The sequence below is a fragment of the Penaeus chinensis genome, chromosome 36 (genome assembly GCF_019202785.1).
Source record: "Penaeus chinensis breed Huanghai No. 1 chromosome 36, ASM1920278v2, whole genome shotgun sequence".
Lineage (NCBI taxonomy): Eukaryota > Metazoa > Arthropoda > Malacostraca > Decapoda > Penaeidae > Penaeus > Penaeus chinensis.
In genome coordinates this window covers 25,323,677-25,338,676 of record NC_061854.1, presented here as the reverse complement: position 1 = coordinate 25,338,676, position 15,000 = coordinate 25,323,677, and the positions used below count along the sequence as shown (strand labels likewise).

General features: G+C 35.7%; 2 protein-coding genes across 2 annotated transcripts in view; one reads left to right on the top strand and one right to left on the bottom strand.

Moving 5' to 3' along the window:
• Positions 1 to 15,000, top strand: part of LOC125045120 (protein ARV 2-like) — a 27,018-nt gene that overhangs the window by 1,590 nt on the left and 10,428 nt on the right. The gene's annotated exons all lie outside the window — the stretch shown is intronic.
• The window catches only part of LOC125045121 (ATP synthase subunit g, mitochondrial-like), a 9,394-nt gene continuing 1,543 nt past the window's right edge, over positions 7,150 to 15,000 (bottom strand). The window contains exons 2-3 of the mRNA XM_047642238.1: positions 9,060 to 9,220; positions 7,150 to 7,357 (exon numbers count right to left, since the gene is read on the bottom strand). Coding sequence (XP_047498194.1) covers positions 7,259 to 7,357; positions 9,060 to 9,220 — 260 coding nt within the window. The 3' untranslated portion in view covers positions 7,150 to 7,258. The remainder of the gene's footprint in view (positions 7,358 to 9,059; positions 9,221 to 15,000) is intronic.

Here is a 15,000-nt window from a genome sequence, read left to right as displayed (position 1 = left end):
TATTTTGTCTATTTGTAGGTTGGTCCACTCTCTTTGCCACATATGTAGTTTTGCTTTTATAAGAGACAAAACACCTGAGATCTGTTCGAACTATGTAAATGTCCTGATCGCCAGTTGACCCGGCTAATTTGTCAGCCTGTTCATTGCCATGGATACCAGAGTGGCCTGGTACCCATATTAGCTTGATTGATTTGTTAACACCATATAACTTACGAATGATATTACCCAGCAGTTAATTTTTTGTTGTTTATAAGGATTTAATAGTTTTAAGTGGACTTAATTAATCAGAAAAAATAACTGTTCTATCGTGGGTCGTCGATAGTGCAAAATCAATGGCTTTATCGATGGCAAAAAGTTCAGCAAGAAAGATCGATGTATGATTCACCAGTCTGAACTTTAGTTTAAATTCAGTCGACCATACACTCGCACCCACACACTCATCTGTCTTGGAGCCGTCGGTATATATATGAAAAAAGGGAGATGTTTAATAAGGATCTCTCTGAACCTCTGGCGTACCATGATAGAAAAGTTGGGAGTTTCCTGTGGCGCTATGTTTAATTGACCCAGGGTATCGATGTTAGAGAGATCTATACCGACTTTCTCGACGAGATCGTGGTGTCACGTGGCAAAGGGCCTAATGCTTCGATTACCATTATGGTCTCGAGCCACCTTTGCGGTATAGGTCAGTGCTAACTGGCCGCGTCTGAGTCGGAAGGGAGGTACTCCTGACTCCACCTCAAGACGCTCGATTCGAGTACATTTTAGGGCTCCAACACACACGCGTAAACAAGCATTCTATACAGCATCCAAACCTTTCAAACTTGTTTTCGATGCCGAGCCGTACACGACTGACCCATAATCTACATTAGACCTAATCAGGGCTTTATATATCATTAGCAAAGACTGTCTATCAGTTCCCCATTTATTACCAGAAATACACTTTAATAAATTGTGTGTGTGTGACCAATGTGGTCTTTCCAACTGAGTTTACTATCAAAGAGTAGACCAAGAAATTTTGCAGAATTTTTAATAGGTATTGGGTAGGTGTCTAGAGTTAGCCTGATGATCGGCTTCCTCCTATGTGAAAAAATAACCCCAATACTCTTTCTTGTGGAAAACTTAAAACCCCACTGGAGGCCCCAGTTATGAATCATATCCAGTGCCAGTTGGATGCGATTTGCCGAGAATTCTGCATTATTGCTTGAATGCCATAATTCATATTCATCAGCGTACAGTATTTAAGATTCCGAGGAGGAGCTTGTAAGATGTCATTTATCATACATAAAAATAATGTTGGTGACAAGACACTTCCTTGTGGGACCCCGTTTGCCTGGACTAAAATGTCTGAAAAAAGTGACACTGTCAGAAATGAATTTTTGAATAAAACAATGCAAGTTTCCTCGTAATCCAAAAGCATAAAGTTTTCTGAGTAGGCCATGTCATGTAGGCTTTTTCTATATCTAAAAATACTGAAATCAAATAATCTTTTTTGGCAATTGCCTCTTGAATATGTCCAGTTTTACTAGTTGGTCGAGAGTTTGGCGTCCCTTTCGGAAACCGCACTGCTCGTCAAATAGCAAATTTCTGGAATTTAAAAAATGCAATAGCCTACTGTTAACAATTCGTTCCATGACCTTGCATAAGAAACTTGTCAACTTTTAATACGGGAATGATGTGGGCGAAGTGCCATGAGTTTGGAAAAGTGTATTTTTTCCTAATTTCATTGTACACTTCTAGCAATCCAATCATGGCATCATGATTAAGATGCTTTATCATCTCATATCGAATCTCATCGGGGCCTGGGGATGTTCCTCTACAGGCTTCTAGGGCTCGGACAATGGTTAATGGTTAAAAGCAAAATAAATGTGCTAGACATCTAAGGTCATGTAGCACTATAGTTAATGTTAGTGAAGGGTGGTTGGGTTAGTGATTAGTTGTTAAAGCTGGGTTAAGGAATTGGTGAGTGAATGGGTTAGGGTCGGATGAGGTAATGTAAAGGGGTTAGATCAAGTGAAGGATATGTATGCGTTTGAGGAAGGAAAACAGGTTGTCAAAGCAGAAAGTGTGAGATTCTGTAAGGATGTCTGTTAAGTTGGGATGTCTATGTAGGGAGGACGTGGGCATGACAATAGAATATGTGGGACTGAAAGAGGAACATTCGGAAACCGCACATAGCGGGCATCTGGCATTGGAATGACACTGTTTGGCTGGGTGTCCTAAACGCCAACAATTTTGGCACTGACGAGGAGGAGGTTGATATGGTCGGACAGGTAGGGATTCCCCACCTATGTAAACATTTAAGGGAAGGTCATGTCTACGGAAAGTAATTTTGGCAATGTTAATGGATTTCTTACGATTTCTTCTGGGAGGAATGGAGTAGCATTGTACATATGTTGCATCATAGTCTGTGAGACAGGCGAGTAATTCCTTTCCACAATCTGACCATTTTTTGTCATAGATTGGGCAATCTGTTGGAGAGATAGAGACAGTTCCGGTGCAAGTATTGAGGGTTGGATGAGGTTCTGTAGGGATGGGATTACCACATAGATCAGTTAGTTTTGTTAATGCTATAGCTTGGTTTTCAGTTGTTACTGTGACGAGACGGGAGTGGTCGGGTCGGCTACGGAAAGAGACTTTGCCTACTTGTTTTTGGAGGCATTGTTGGAAGAGGAGGGTGTTTTTAGAGTAGGGAGCTGTGGGAGGGATCACGAAAAATCGGTCCCATTTGGCTGGGCTAAATAGAGTATTTAGGATTCTTGTAGAGGTGGGGGTAGTAGAAGTGCGGGGACGTGTGGAGGAGGGAGTAGTGTTGAGGGGGGTAGTGTTATGGGGAGGTGGACAATAAGGTTGTAAGGTAGTAATAAGGGAAGATGGGGTGGTTGATGAAGAAGGTTGTGGGAGTAAAGGTGTTGAAGTTGGGAGAGTAGAAATGTCTCCTGAGGGTTGGTTGTTGATTAGGGTTGATACTGTACTAGTATGCATTGATAAGGGGGTAGTTGTTGCAGTGTTCGGAGTCGTGGTCAAAGGAGAGCCGGGATTGGGGCTATTTGATAAAGTGGCAAGCCTCATTGCCCCTAAGAGTGGGGTTACGTCTTCATTATTTGCCATGATAAGCCTGGAGTATGTTGGGGAAAAAAATAGTCCACCCCTCAGGGTCCCCTTGAGGGGTAAGGGCCAGGTATGGCAGGGGAATACCGTGCCCATGGTTCCCTCAGGCCGTTCAGGACTGACAAAGTCAGCCTTTCATCCTTTCAGCACTGCTCTCACACCTTAGGAGGTGGATAGTAGAAGGTATTGGTGAAGAAACTGAAACGAAAAGTATGAGTGGGAAAAAAGACCATGCAAAATTAGTTGAGTCGATGGCTGAGTCCCAAGGTTGAGGAGTTCCCCATCATTGGGTCTCAGTCTTCGTTTTCTAAGCCCCCCCACGACAACAACGGGCAAAGGATTGGGGAGGGAGGGCTCGGACAATCTAATCCATTGTTAGATCTTTATTGTAATCAAAGTCTTCAGTGGCAAAGTGAATAGGTTGCAGCTCAGCCGCTTCCTTGATGGGCAGGAATGCGGGATGGTAATTTGCTGAGCTGCTTGTATGAGAGAATTGCCTGGCGAGTGCATTAGCAATGTCTCTAGGCGAATCGAAATTAGTACCCTCGTGAATGTTATTAATTTTGAAAGATGTTTTTTTCTTGTTTACTTTATTGACAGTGGACTAAACCTCTGATATTTTTGTATGGCTGTTAATTGTAGAGACAAAGCTCCGCCAGGAGTCTCTTTTTGCTTGTCTTATAATTCTACGAGCCCTAGCTCTTGCTTGTTTGTAGTTGCAAAAGTTGTCATTATTGATGTTATTTTTTGAAAATTCAGCGCCCTGCGGTAATCTGGTGTCCACCATGGAACTCTATGCTTAACGCGATCTGTCGAAGTTTTAGGAATGGATAGCAATGCTGCTTCTAATATCGAATTCTGAATATTGTTTACTTTATCATCAATGGTTTCTCCAACAAGTTCGAGCTTGACGCTCCCTGAGAAGGCGACCCAGTCTGCTCTTTTTACGTTAAATTTAGGCGCTGAAGGCGTTCTCACTGTGTCGCATGAATATTCAATCAAAATAGGAAGATGATCGCTTCCCAACGAGTCGTCAATGGTGTGCCACAGGCACACCAGTGATATGTCAATAAAGCTCAAATTACCGGTATAATCGTCCAACCGCGTCGGACTACCATCTTTCAGAAGGACCAGTTCAGACTCATTAATCAACTACTTGCTCACCTCTACCATCCACCCGCAGGGAACCCCATAACGTATGATGAGCATTAAAATCACCTAAAATTACTTTATTTTGTGGCAGACTATCCTGAAGAGCAAAGAGCTCATCATAAATCACCACTTTATCAGGGGGACAATAAACTGAACAAGTAGTCGGATACGTGTTATTGATTTTTACTTTGCTTGCGACAAACTCCAAAGTATAATCAACAGTCACTTCTGTAAAAGGGAGGCTTTGGTGGATGTACATGGCGACTCCGCCTCCACCCCTACCCTCACGATCCTTCCGACATAAATGGTTGTTCCTCAGCGAAACGACTTCGTCAGGGACGGTGTGTGTTAAGTGCGTTTCTTGGAGAACTATAATATCGGGAGCATAGGAAGAGGCGAATAATTTAAGGTAATTCACTTTAGATCTTCGACAGTTCCATTGTATAATGGTTGACGCGAAGATTACGTTTTATGGGGTTTGGAAGTGCATTGTCCGTCAGTTATGATTTTCTTTTTATGGGAGGGAGGCGCCTCCTCTCCCTCGCTTCCCGGGGACCTCTCTCGGGATGGTTTGGAGACAGAAGCCGCCTTCTGGCGAGGGAGACGACTGACAGATTGCAACCTGATTCTCTCCCGAGAAACCGATCGCGAGCCAGACGAAGTCCTCACAGAAGTTGCCCGGACGGGGAGGTGCGCTCCAGACTGTGATTCGGTATCAGCCTCCTTAGGATGTTTATGCTGGATTGGTGCAGCCATTTGATCGACCAGTTTAGTCAACTGATATACTTTAATATTTAGTTCTTTAACGGTTTGTTTGAGTTCAGCAATTTCTTTATCCTTAGATGCATGCTGTTGACTGACATTACTTGCACTAGGGGTGATGTTAGTTACTGCTGCAGCATAGGAAGTATCGGGTTTGTGTGTCAAACTTTCCACTTTCCTCTTAGCTTCAGTATAACTAACTTCCTGTTTTCTCATATATGCTAGTGTCTGTCTCCTTCTTCAGGATGCTGCATTCAGATCCTGACTGATGGTACCTCCACAGTTAGCACATTTGGAAATCTGACTAGTACATGTGATGGTTCATGGGCTTCAGCACATTTACGGCAAACAAATTTATTTGAACCTTTATCAATACATGTTAATGAGGTGTGTCCGAATTTTTGGCATCTATTATAATGCATTGGCTTTTGGATGTAAGGTCTTACTTGGACATGTTTATATCCGACATTGACATACTCTGGGATTTAATTTAAAGCAAAGGTAAAAGAACACCTGTTTTCGTTCACACATTCCCATCCTTCTTGGTCATACAATGAACGTCCACTATGTCTTGGTCCTTCATGCTCTTGAGAATTTCACTTTCTTCCATCGTCCTCAAATTCCTGTGAAAGATTACTCCCTTACAGGTATTTGGGCCAATAGGAATAGTTACTTTAACTCGAAAATCATGAATTTGCATCAGCTTAAGTAAATCCTTAATCTGGGAGTTATATTGTACTTTAACAAGGAGGCTTCCACCTGACCATCAAGGACCCTTTTGATGGTAAAGGGGTTCACGTTCAAAAGCGATTGATTTTCATTCATGAATTTCACATTCATGAACCTTGCATTCTCAGTGGGGATTTTGAAAAGGGGTCTTCTCGTTTTGTCATTAGTGGGGGTTCCATTGTTCATAGTCAAATTCATCAGAGTGGTCATGAGTCGCCCCTCCTCCTTGAGGAGAAGAAGGGGTAGCCGGGGTGTCATTCATCCTGGGTATCGGACCAGGCCAGACCCCTTGGCGTGAAGCTGTAGTCCTGAAGGGATCAAAAACTCTAACTTTTGTTCTATAGCTATTTCATGCTGCACGCTTCAACTGAAGTGTGTTAGTACATTCTTGGTTCCACCAAGGAATGCATTTGTAAGTGGAAGGTCAGGAGGTGCAAGGGATGGTTGTATAGGGTGCATTTAGGCTACTGGTTGTTAAGTAGAGAAGCATGTATGAAGTGAAACAAGGATGATGGGAGAAGACCAAGAGAAGCAAGAGGGGTAAAGGTATGCCAGTTAGCTCTGTCAAAGCACCAACAACAGGGATTGGGAAGTGGGCAAAGGAAGTAGAAAGAATAGGGAAGTGATAGCTAGAGTGAAAGTGGTCTAGAACTGACCAATGGAAATCCAGACAAAGGATTGGAGAGCAAAGAGAAAGATCAAGGTATGAGAAGGATTGGGTACACATGTCAAAGTGAGTGGGATTGTTTGAATTAAGGAGGATAAGGTCACTATTGGAGAGAAAGTGCCCTTAGGAGTAACCACAGGAAGATAATTGGGAATTGGTACTGGAGGATACGTAAGGAACATTTCTTGGAAGCAGATAGTGGATGTATTATAAAATAAGGAAACCTCAAATGTCCCATTGTAGAAGAGCCATTGTGGATCAATCAACGGGTGATAAGGGTAGAGATGGATGTCTGAGAAGTAAGAGCAGCAGCATCTGGGGATTAAGGTAGAGTATCAGAGGAAGGAGGTGAAGGTGTAGTATCAGTAGGCTCATGGGAGTTGGGATCAGGGGAAGGTGGTGAAGGTGTTGTATCAGGTTCATCAGGGAAGATGGTATCTGGGGAAGGACATTGTGAAAACAGAGAGAGTAAGGAATGTTTTGAGGTGGGTGGTGGAACCAATTAACATATAAACTGCCCCACAGCTGTAGAGACTGTCAAGCACTCTTCATAGTATCACTTTTTTTGAGCAATCACAAGACTTCCTTCTCCTGCTTTGTAAACTGAAACTCAAGAGCTTCAGATAGGTAATGTGGCTGGGTAGTGGACATAACCTTTACTTAGTCTATTTTTTCATTTCCCAACTTTTAGTGAACAACAGAATTGTAATTTGTAATTAAATGAAAAAGAATTGAAATAGAAACTTCTTTATTAATTCAACTGTACAATTTGAAAACACTGGTCTCTAAATATACATGATTCCCAAGTCATAAATCTAGTACACAAGCTCCAGTAACTTTCTACACCTGGTAGGCAACAAGGGAGCCCTTTCCGATGCACTCCCCAATGAAGAACCAGCACATCACCTCGACAGCAACCAGGGTATTCAGGGTAGCCTCCTGTATAGATAATGCCTGTTAGTAGTTGCATTTCATATCAGTAAATTGTACATATTGACTATATACAAGTTCCTAGTGCTAGTACAGCCTCCCCTATCCCCTATGTTTGAATTACTCGGCCTGAATGTGCTGTATCTTTTTAAAGAGAGTTTTGCATGACATATCTGCAAAGTCTGCAAATGTTACACAAAGTGAACATCCTTTGGCTCTTAGCACTCATGACAGAGGTTGTGCCTTGTACAAAAAACAATCTAAAAATCTACTTACATATCCCTTAACCCATTGGATCCAGATGCTTCACTGCAATTACATGGCCCAAAATATGGGCATTAGGCTGACTTGATCAGCCACTATGACAGATTTACAGCTTGTTAGCAGTGACAAGACTATGCATCCCCTTCACAATGTTATTTTCTCTTTCTGCAAAAGTGCTTTTAGCTTTTTTTTCTTTCTTTCCTGCACTTTTTTTTTTTTTTTTTTTTTTTTTTTGCCATTTTGTTATGTCCATATTTATTATTTGATATGCTTTATCCAGATGGTAACAGCCTGTTTTCCTTGCACAGACTACACATCTCTAGGTCATTCATAACAGTGCATGAATAACAAGTAACATTTTGTTGTGTCTCTTTTTTGTAACTTAATTTTCTGTAATATAACCTGCACAGATAGGTAATGGCAGCCAGGAATAGGATCTTCAGCATGAAAATAACATCCTCACTGGGGCCAGTGCTGGTCCAGTCGTGGCTCATGGACAGTACATTCCACACTTGTTTAACGATGGAAATAATGCAAAAGCCCCTTCCTAAATGCTAAATGAGCCTAATCACCCACCAAGAGGACTGTGCCCTTGTGGGGAGTCTTTTTTTTCAGATTGTAGGATCATCACGTCATAAAAAAATCCAGGTCAAGGAGTAGGTGCCGTGAACATGCTGTCACAGAAAAATCTGGCTTTAGGTCAGGAGACGCAAACCTGCCATTGTGAATATTTTAGCTGATGGCTGGGTTGATGGAAAAGACTTCCCACGAGTGCACAAACTTATTGGGGGGTTTATTTTACTGATTTGATGATTTTGCATAATTCCATAATATTACATAGCTTTATTTTTCTTGCACTGAGTTGTAGACTACCTAGAGAGATGGAGTCGGTGCAAAGAAAGAGAGAGAGAAAGAGAGAGAGAGAGAGAGAGAGAGAGAGAGAGAGAGAGAGAGAGAGAGAGAGAGAGAGAGAGAGAGAGAGAGAGAGAGAGAGAGAGAGAGAAACTATTACCAACTGAATAATGCAATTCAAAGGGGCAAATATGAACATTGGAAAATGGCCAAACAGCTTAAAATGTTTATCTGTAAAAAGAGTAAATAACTTTGCAAATTAGAGGTATAGGGTCTTGTCACCACACACGTTCACATGCGCCTGGCAGAGCAACCACTAACGTAAGCCTACTGCCCGGATTTTTGTTGATTTGATTGCCGTGACGAAACTGGATCCAATGGGTTATCATCTGGCCCTTGAGTCATAGATATCCTTCAGATACTTTTATCAATAAATGAATGGTCAAATTATTAAACTTTCTTAGACTATCTTGTGTGACAGAACTGAATTTTTATATAGTATTAAATACCTAATAATAAAAACATTTCACTACTTAAAGTTCATCTCCATATAACAAATGACATATATCAAAATCATGATTTTCAACAAACTAACCTTAACTGTAAGGTTTTTCCATGCGCCAGTCTGTGCACTCTTCACAATGTTACCAAGGCCCTGAGCTACAGCCCCGAATTCAGCAGGGGAAGGTGGGACAAGCTCAACCTTAGCATAACGAACGAAGGTATTTAGCTTGGGGGTTGTCGATTCCACAGCAGCTGTAAGGAAAAAATGCATTGAGAATCATAATGGAGTTTAGGCACTTAATCATTCTCCAACAGAATCTAGATACCTTTCTGAAAGACATTGCATAAATTTCTAATTAATTGACAATTTTAATTTCTATTTAATAACCACTAACATCATGTGATGGATACAAAATGTTATAGAAGCCTTATACTTTATTTTCAGATACTACTACAAAAATACTAGATTATACAGTGATGCCAAAACCTATTTCTGTACATTTTATTATTACATAAGAAACTTCTAGTTAGCATGTACCTTAAATTACATTGTTTTAACATTCATAAATATCTTACTTGAATTTTATATTCCTGATAAAAACATGTAAATGTCTAATTTCATGACAACTTTTTAAGCCTAGAATTTCTGGCCTGCTCTTGTCCTCCTATTTCTCATAGTCCTTGGGTGAATGGAGTAACCATCAGATGCCTCTATCTGCCTAAGAATATGGACTGGCACTATTTAGTTTTTTTTTTTTTTTTTTTTTTTTTTACAAGAGCTGAATACTGGAATTTAACTAATTATATGTATATATATATACATATATATATACAAATATACACATACATATACATATACAAATATACACATACATATATATACTTATACATAAATATATGCATATGTACTTATACATAAATATATGCATATGTACTTGTACATAAATATATGCATATGTACTTGTACATAAATATATGCATATGTACTTGTACATAAATATATGCATATGTACTTGTACATAAATATATGCATATGTACTTGTACATAAATATATGCATATGTACTTGTACATAAATATATGCATATGTACTTGTACATAAATATATGCATATGTACTTGTACATAAATATATGCATATGTACTTGTACATAAATATATGCATATGTACTTGTACATAAATATATGCATATGTACTTGTACATAAATATATGCATATGTACTTGTACATAAATATATGCATATGTACTTGTACATAAATATATGCATATGTACTTATACATAAATATATGCATATGTACTTATACATAAATATATGCATATGTACTTATACATAAATATATGCATATGTACTTATACATAAATATATGCATATGTACTTATACATAAATATATGCATATGTACTTATACATAAATATATGCATATGTACTTATACATAAATATATGCATATGTACTTATACATAAATATATGCATATGTACTTATACATAAATATATGCATATGTACTTATACATAAATATATGCATATGTACTTATACATAAATATATGCATATGTACTTATACATAAATATATGCATATGTACTTATACATAAATATATGCATATGTACTTATACATAAATATATGCATATGTACTTATACATAAATATATGCATATGTACTTATACATAAATATGTGCATATGTACTTATACATAAATATATGCATATGTACTTATACATAAATATGTGCATATGTACTTATACATAAATATATGCATATGTACTTATACATAAATATATGCATATGTACTTATACATAAATATAAGCATATGTACTTATACATAAATATATGCATATGTACTTATACATAAATATATGCATATGTACTTATACATACATATATACATTTATACTTATACATACATATATGCATTTATACTTATACATAAATATATAGCATTTTATACTTATACATAAATATATGCATTTGTACTTATACATAAATATATGCATTTATACTTATACATACATATATGCATTTATACTTATACATACATATATGCATTTATACTTATACATACATATATGCATTTATACTTATACATACATATGCATATATACATATATCATACATACATATACATATATTCATACATATATATATTCATACATATACATATATATACTATATACATATACATATTTTACATATTACATATATATATATATTCATACATATACATATATATAATATTCATACTATACATATATATATATTATACTATACATATAATTATATATATATTATACATATACATATACATTATATTCATACATATACATATACATATATATTATACATATACATATACTATATATTCATACATATATATATTATTCATACATATACATATATATATACATACATATACATATATATTACATACATTATAATTATATTCATACATATACATATATATCATACATACATATACATATATATTCATACATATACATATATATATATATTCATACATATACAATATATATATATTCATACATATACATATAAATATATTCATACATATACATATATTAATATTCATACATATACATAATATATATATTCATACATATACATATACATATATATTCATACATATACATATACATAATATCATTCATATCATACCTATACATATATATTCATACATATACATATATATATTCATACATATACCTATATATTCATATTCATACAATATATATTCATACATATACCTATATATTCATACATATACATATATATATTCATACATATTACATATATATAATCATACATATAATTATACATACATATATATATATTCATACATATACATACATATATTATTATATCATACATATAATACCATATATATATATTCATACATATACATATACATACATATATATATTCATACATATACATATACATACATATATATATTCATACATATACACTATACATATATATATATATTCATACATATACATTATACATATATATATATATTCATACATATACATATACATATATATATATATTCATAATATACATATCATATAATATATTATACATATACATATACTATATAAATATTCATACAAATATACATATATATATATTAATACATATAATATACATATAATATATTCATACATATACATATACATATATATATATTCATACATATACATATACATATATATATTCATACATATACATATACATATATATATTCATACATATACATATACATATATATATTCATACATATACATATACATAACATATATTATATTCATACATATACATATACATACATATTATATATTCATACATACATATACATACACATAATATATATTCATACATATACATATATATATATATATTCATACATATACATATACATACATATATATATCATACATACATATACATACACATATATATATATATTCATACATATACATATATATATATATTCATACATATACATATACATACACATATATATATATATCATACATATACATATACATACACATATATATATATTCATACATATACATATATATATATATATTCATACATATACATATACATACACATATATATATATATTCATACATATACATATACATACACATATATATATTCATACATATACATATACATACACATATATATATATATTCATACATATACATATACATACACATATATATATATTCATACATATACATATACATACACATATATATTCATACATATACATATACATACACATATATATATATTCATACATACATATACATACACATATATATATATTCATACATATACATATACATACACATATATATATATTCATACATATACATATACATACACATATATATATACATTCATACATATACATATACATACACATATATATATATTCATACATATACATATACACATATATATATATATTCATACATATACATATACATACACATATATATATTCATACATATACATATACATACACATATATATATATTCATACATATACATATACATACACATATATATATATTCATACATATACATACACATATATATATATATATTCATACATATACATATACATATATATAGGTTAATTTTCCGAATATGACAATCGGGTCTTCCCTTACAATATTTATATCATCAGATTTGTCCTCGTGTGATGAGAATGAATCTGATGATAATCTCCGTCGGATTCTCCAGCCGACAATCTTGATGTGATTTGATAAGTCCCGATAGCAGGGGAGGGCATGAAGTAGATCAGGGAAATTACGGGGTAAAACAGGCTTAAATAAGCAAAATAGAGAACAGAAATGTGTAAAACAAGCACAAAAAACGCTTAAAATCGGCAAATGAAACTCTACGGACATTGCCCCCATATTTGAAAGTCAATAGACCGACGCGCCAATTTTCGAAAAACTCTACGGGAACCAAAGCAAAAAATCTACGGGATTTCACATGATCCAGATCCCCTGTGGTAATCGTACAATGTGTCCTAACCAATAAACCAACCTAACCTAACCCTGTGGGATTTATACACTACGATCTATATATTCCCTAGCAAGGGGGCTCTGCCCCCTGGACCCCTTTAGTATTAAATGCGCCTAGCCAGGGGGCTTTGCCCCCTGGACCCCCTTAGTAGTATATACACCTAGCCCCAGGGTTAAACCACAAACCTTTATAAAGCGAAAGATCAAACTTTTCTGCGCTTCCGTTTGTCAGAATTGCTTGGTTTCTAATCACTTTTTTTGGCATTTGGGGCACTTGTTGGGCTCAAATATCAGGCTTTGATTGAGAATAATGTCCATTTGTCCTGTATATCGACCAAAAGACTTTAAAAATGACACAGAGTCAACGCAGCACTTAAAACGAACATTTCTCACAGGTGTTTTTGACTGAATGGCCGCCAGGACAACCTTTCAAATCTCCCGGTGAACAAGCGCATGCAGAGCCCCCTGGCTAGGGAATATATAGATCGTAGTGTATAAATCCCACAGGGTTAGGTTAGGTTGGTTTATTGGTTAGGACGCATTGTATGATTACCACAGGGGATCTGGATCATGTGAAATCCCGTAGATTTTTTGCTTTGGTTCCCGTAGAGTTTTTCGAAAATTGGCGCGTCGGTCTATTGACTTTCAAAGGTGGCAGCAATGTCCGTAGAGTTTCATTTGCCGTTTTAAAGCGTTTTTTGTGCTAGTTTTGCACATTTCTGTTCTCTATTTTGCTTATTTAAGCCTGTTTTACCCCGTAATTTCCCTGATCTACTTCATGCCCTCCCCTGCTATCGGGACTTATCAAATCACATCAAGATTGTCGGCTGGAGAATCCGACGGAGATTATCATCAGATTCGTTCTCATCCCACGAGAACAAATCTGATGATATAAATATTGTAAGGGAAGACCCGATTGTCATATTCGGAAAATTAACCGAAAATTTTCGGAAAATTTTCCGCGCATGTCACACAAAAAGTACAGTAAAATAAGTGTGTGGAGTGGATACCTTGACGAAAAGTAAGACACTTTTCATCTATGGTGATAGGTTCGGATATCTAAAATAAGGGAGATACAGGACAGAGAAGACAGAAGATGGCCCCTTCATTTTCTAAGTCCCCTTCCATGTTTACCTCTCGAGGATCAAAACAAATGTGACGCGTAACTCATTACTGCGATCCATCAAGTAGTCCATGTATTGCTACGCGCTTGTGAGAAGGCTTATTTTGTCATTACTAGCGTCTGTTTTCCCGAGTTCATGTATGTTATGCATTCTTCTAGTTTTATTATACTTCTTTTACGTCTTTTGGTAATTATTTACGCTATTCTGAACAATAACCTTGTGCGCATGCGTGTGTTCACCGGGAGATTTGACAGGTCGTCCCGGCGGGCATTCAGTGAAAAACACCGGTGAGAAATGTTTCGTTTTAAATGCTGCGTCGACTCTGTGTCATTTT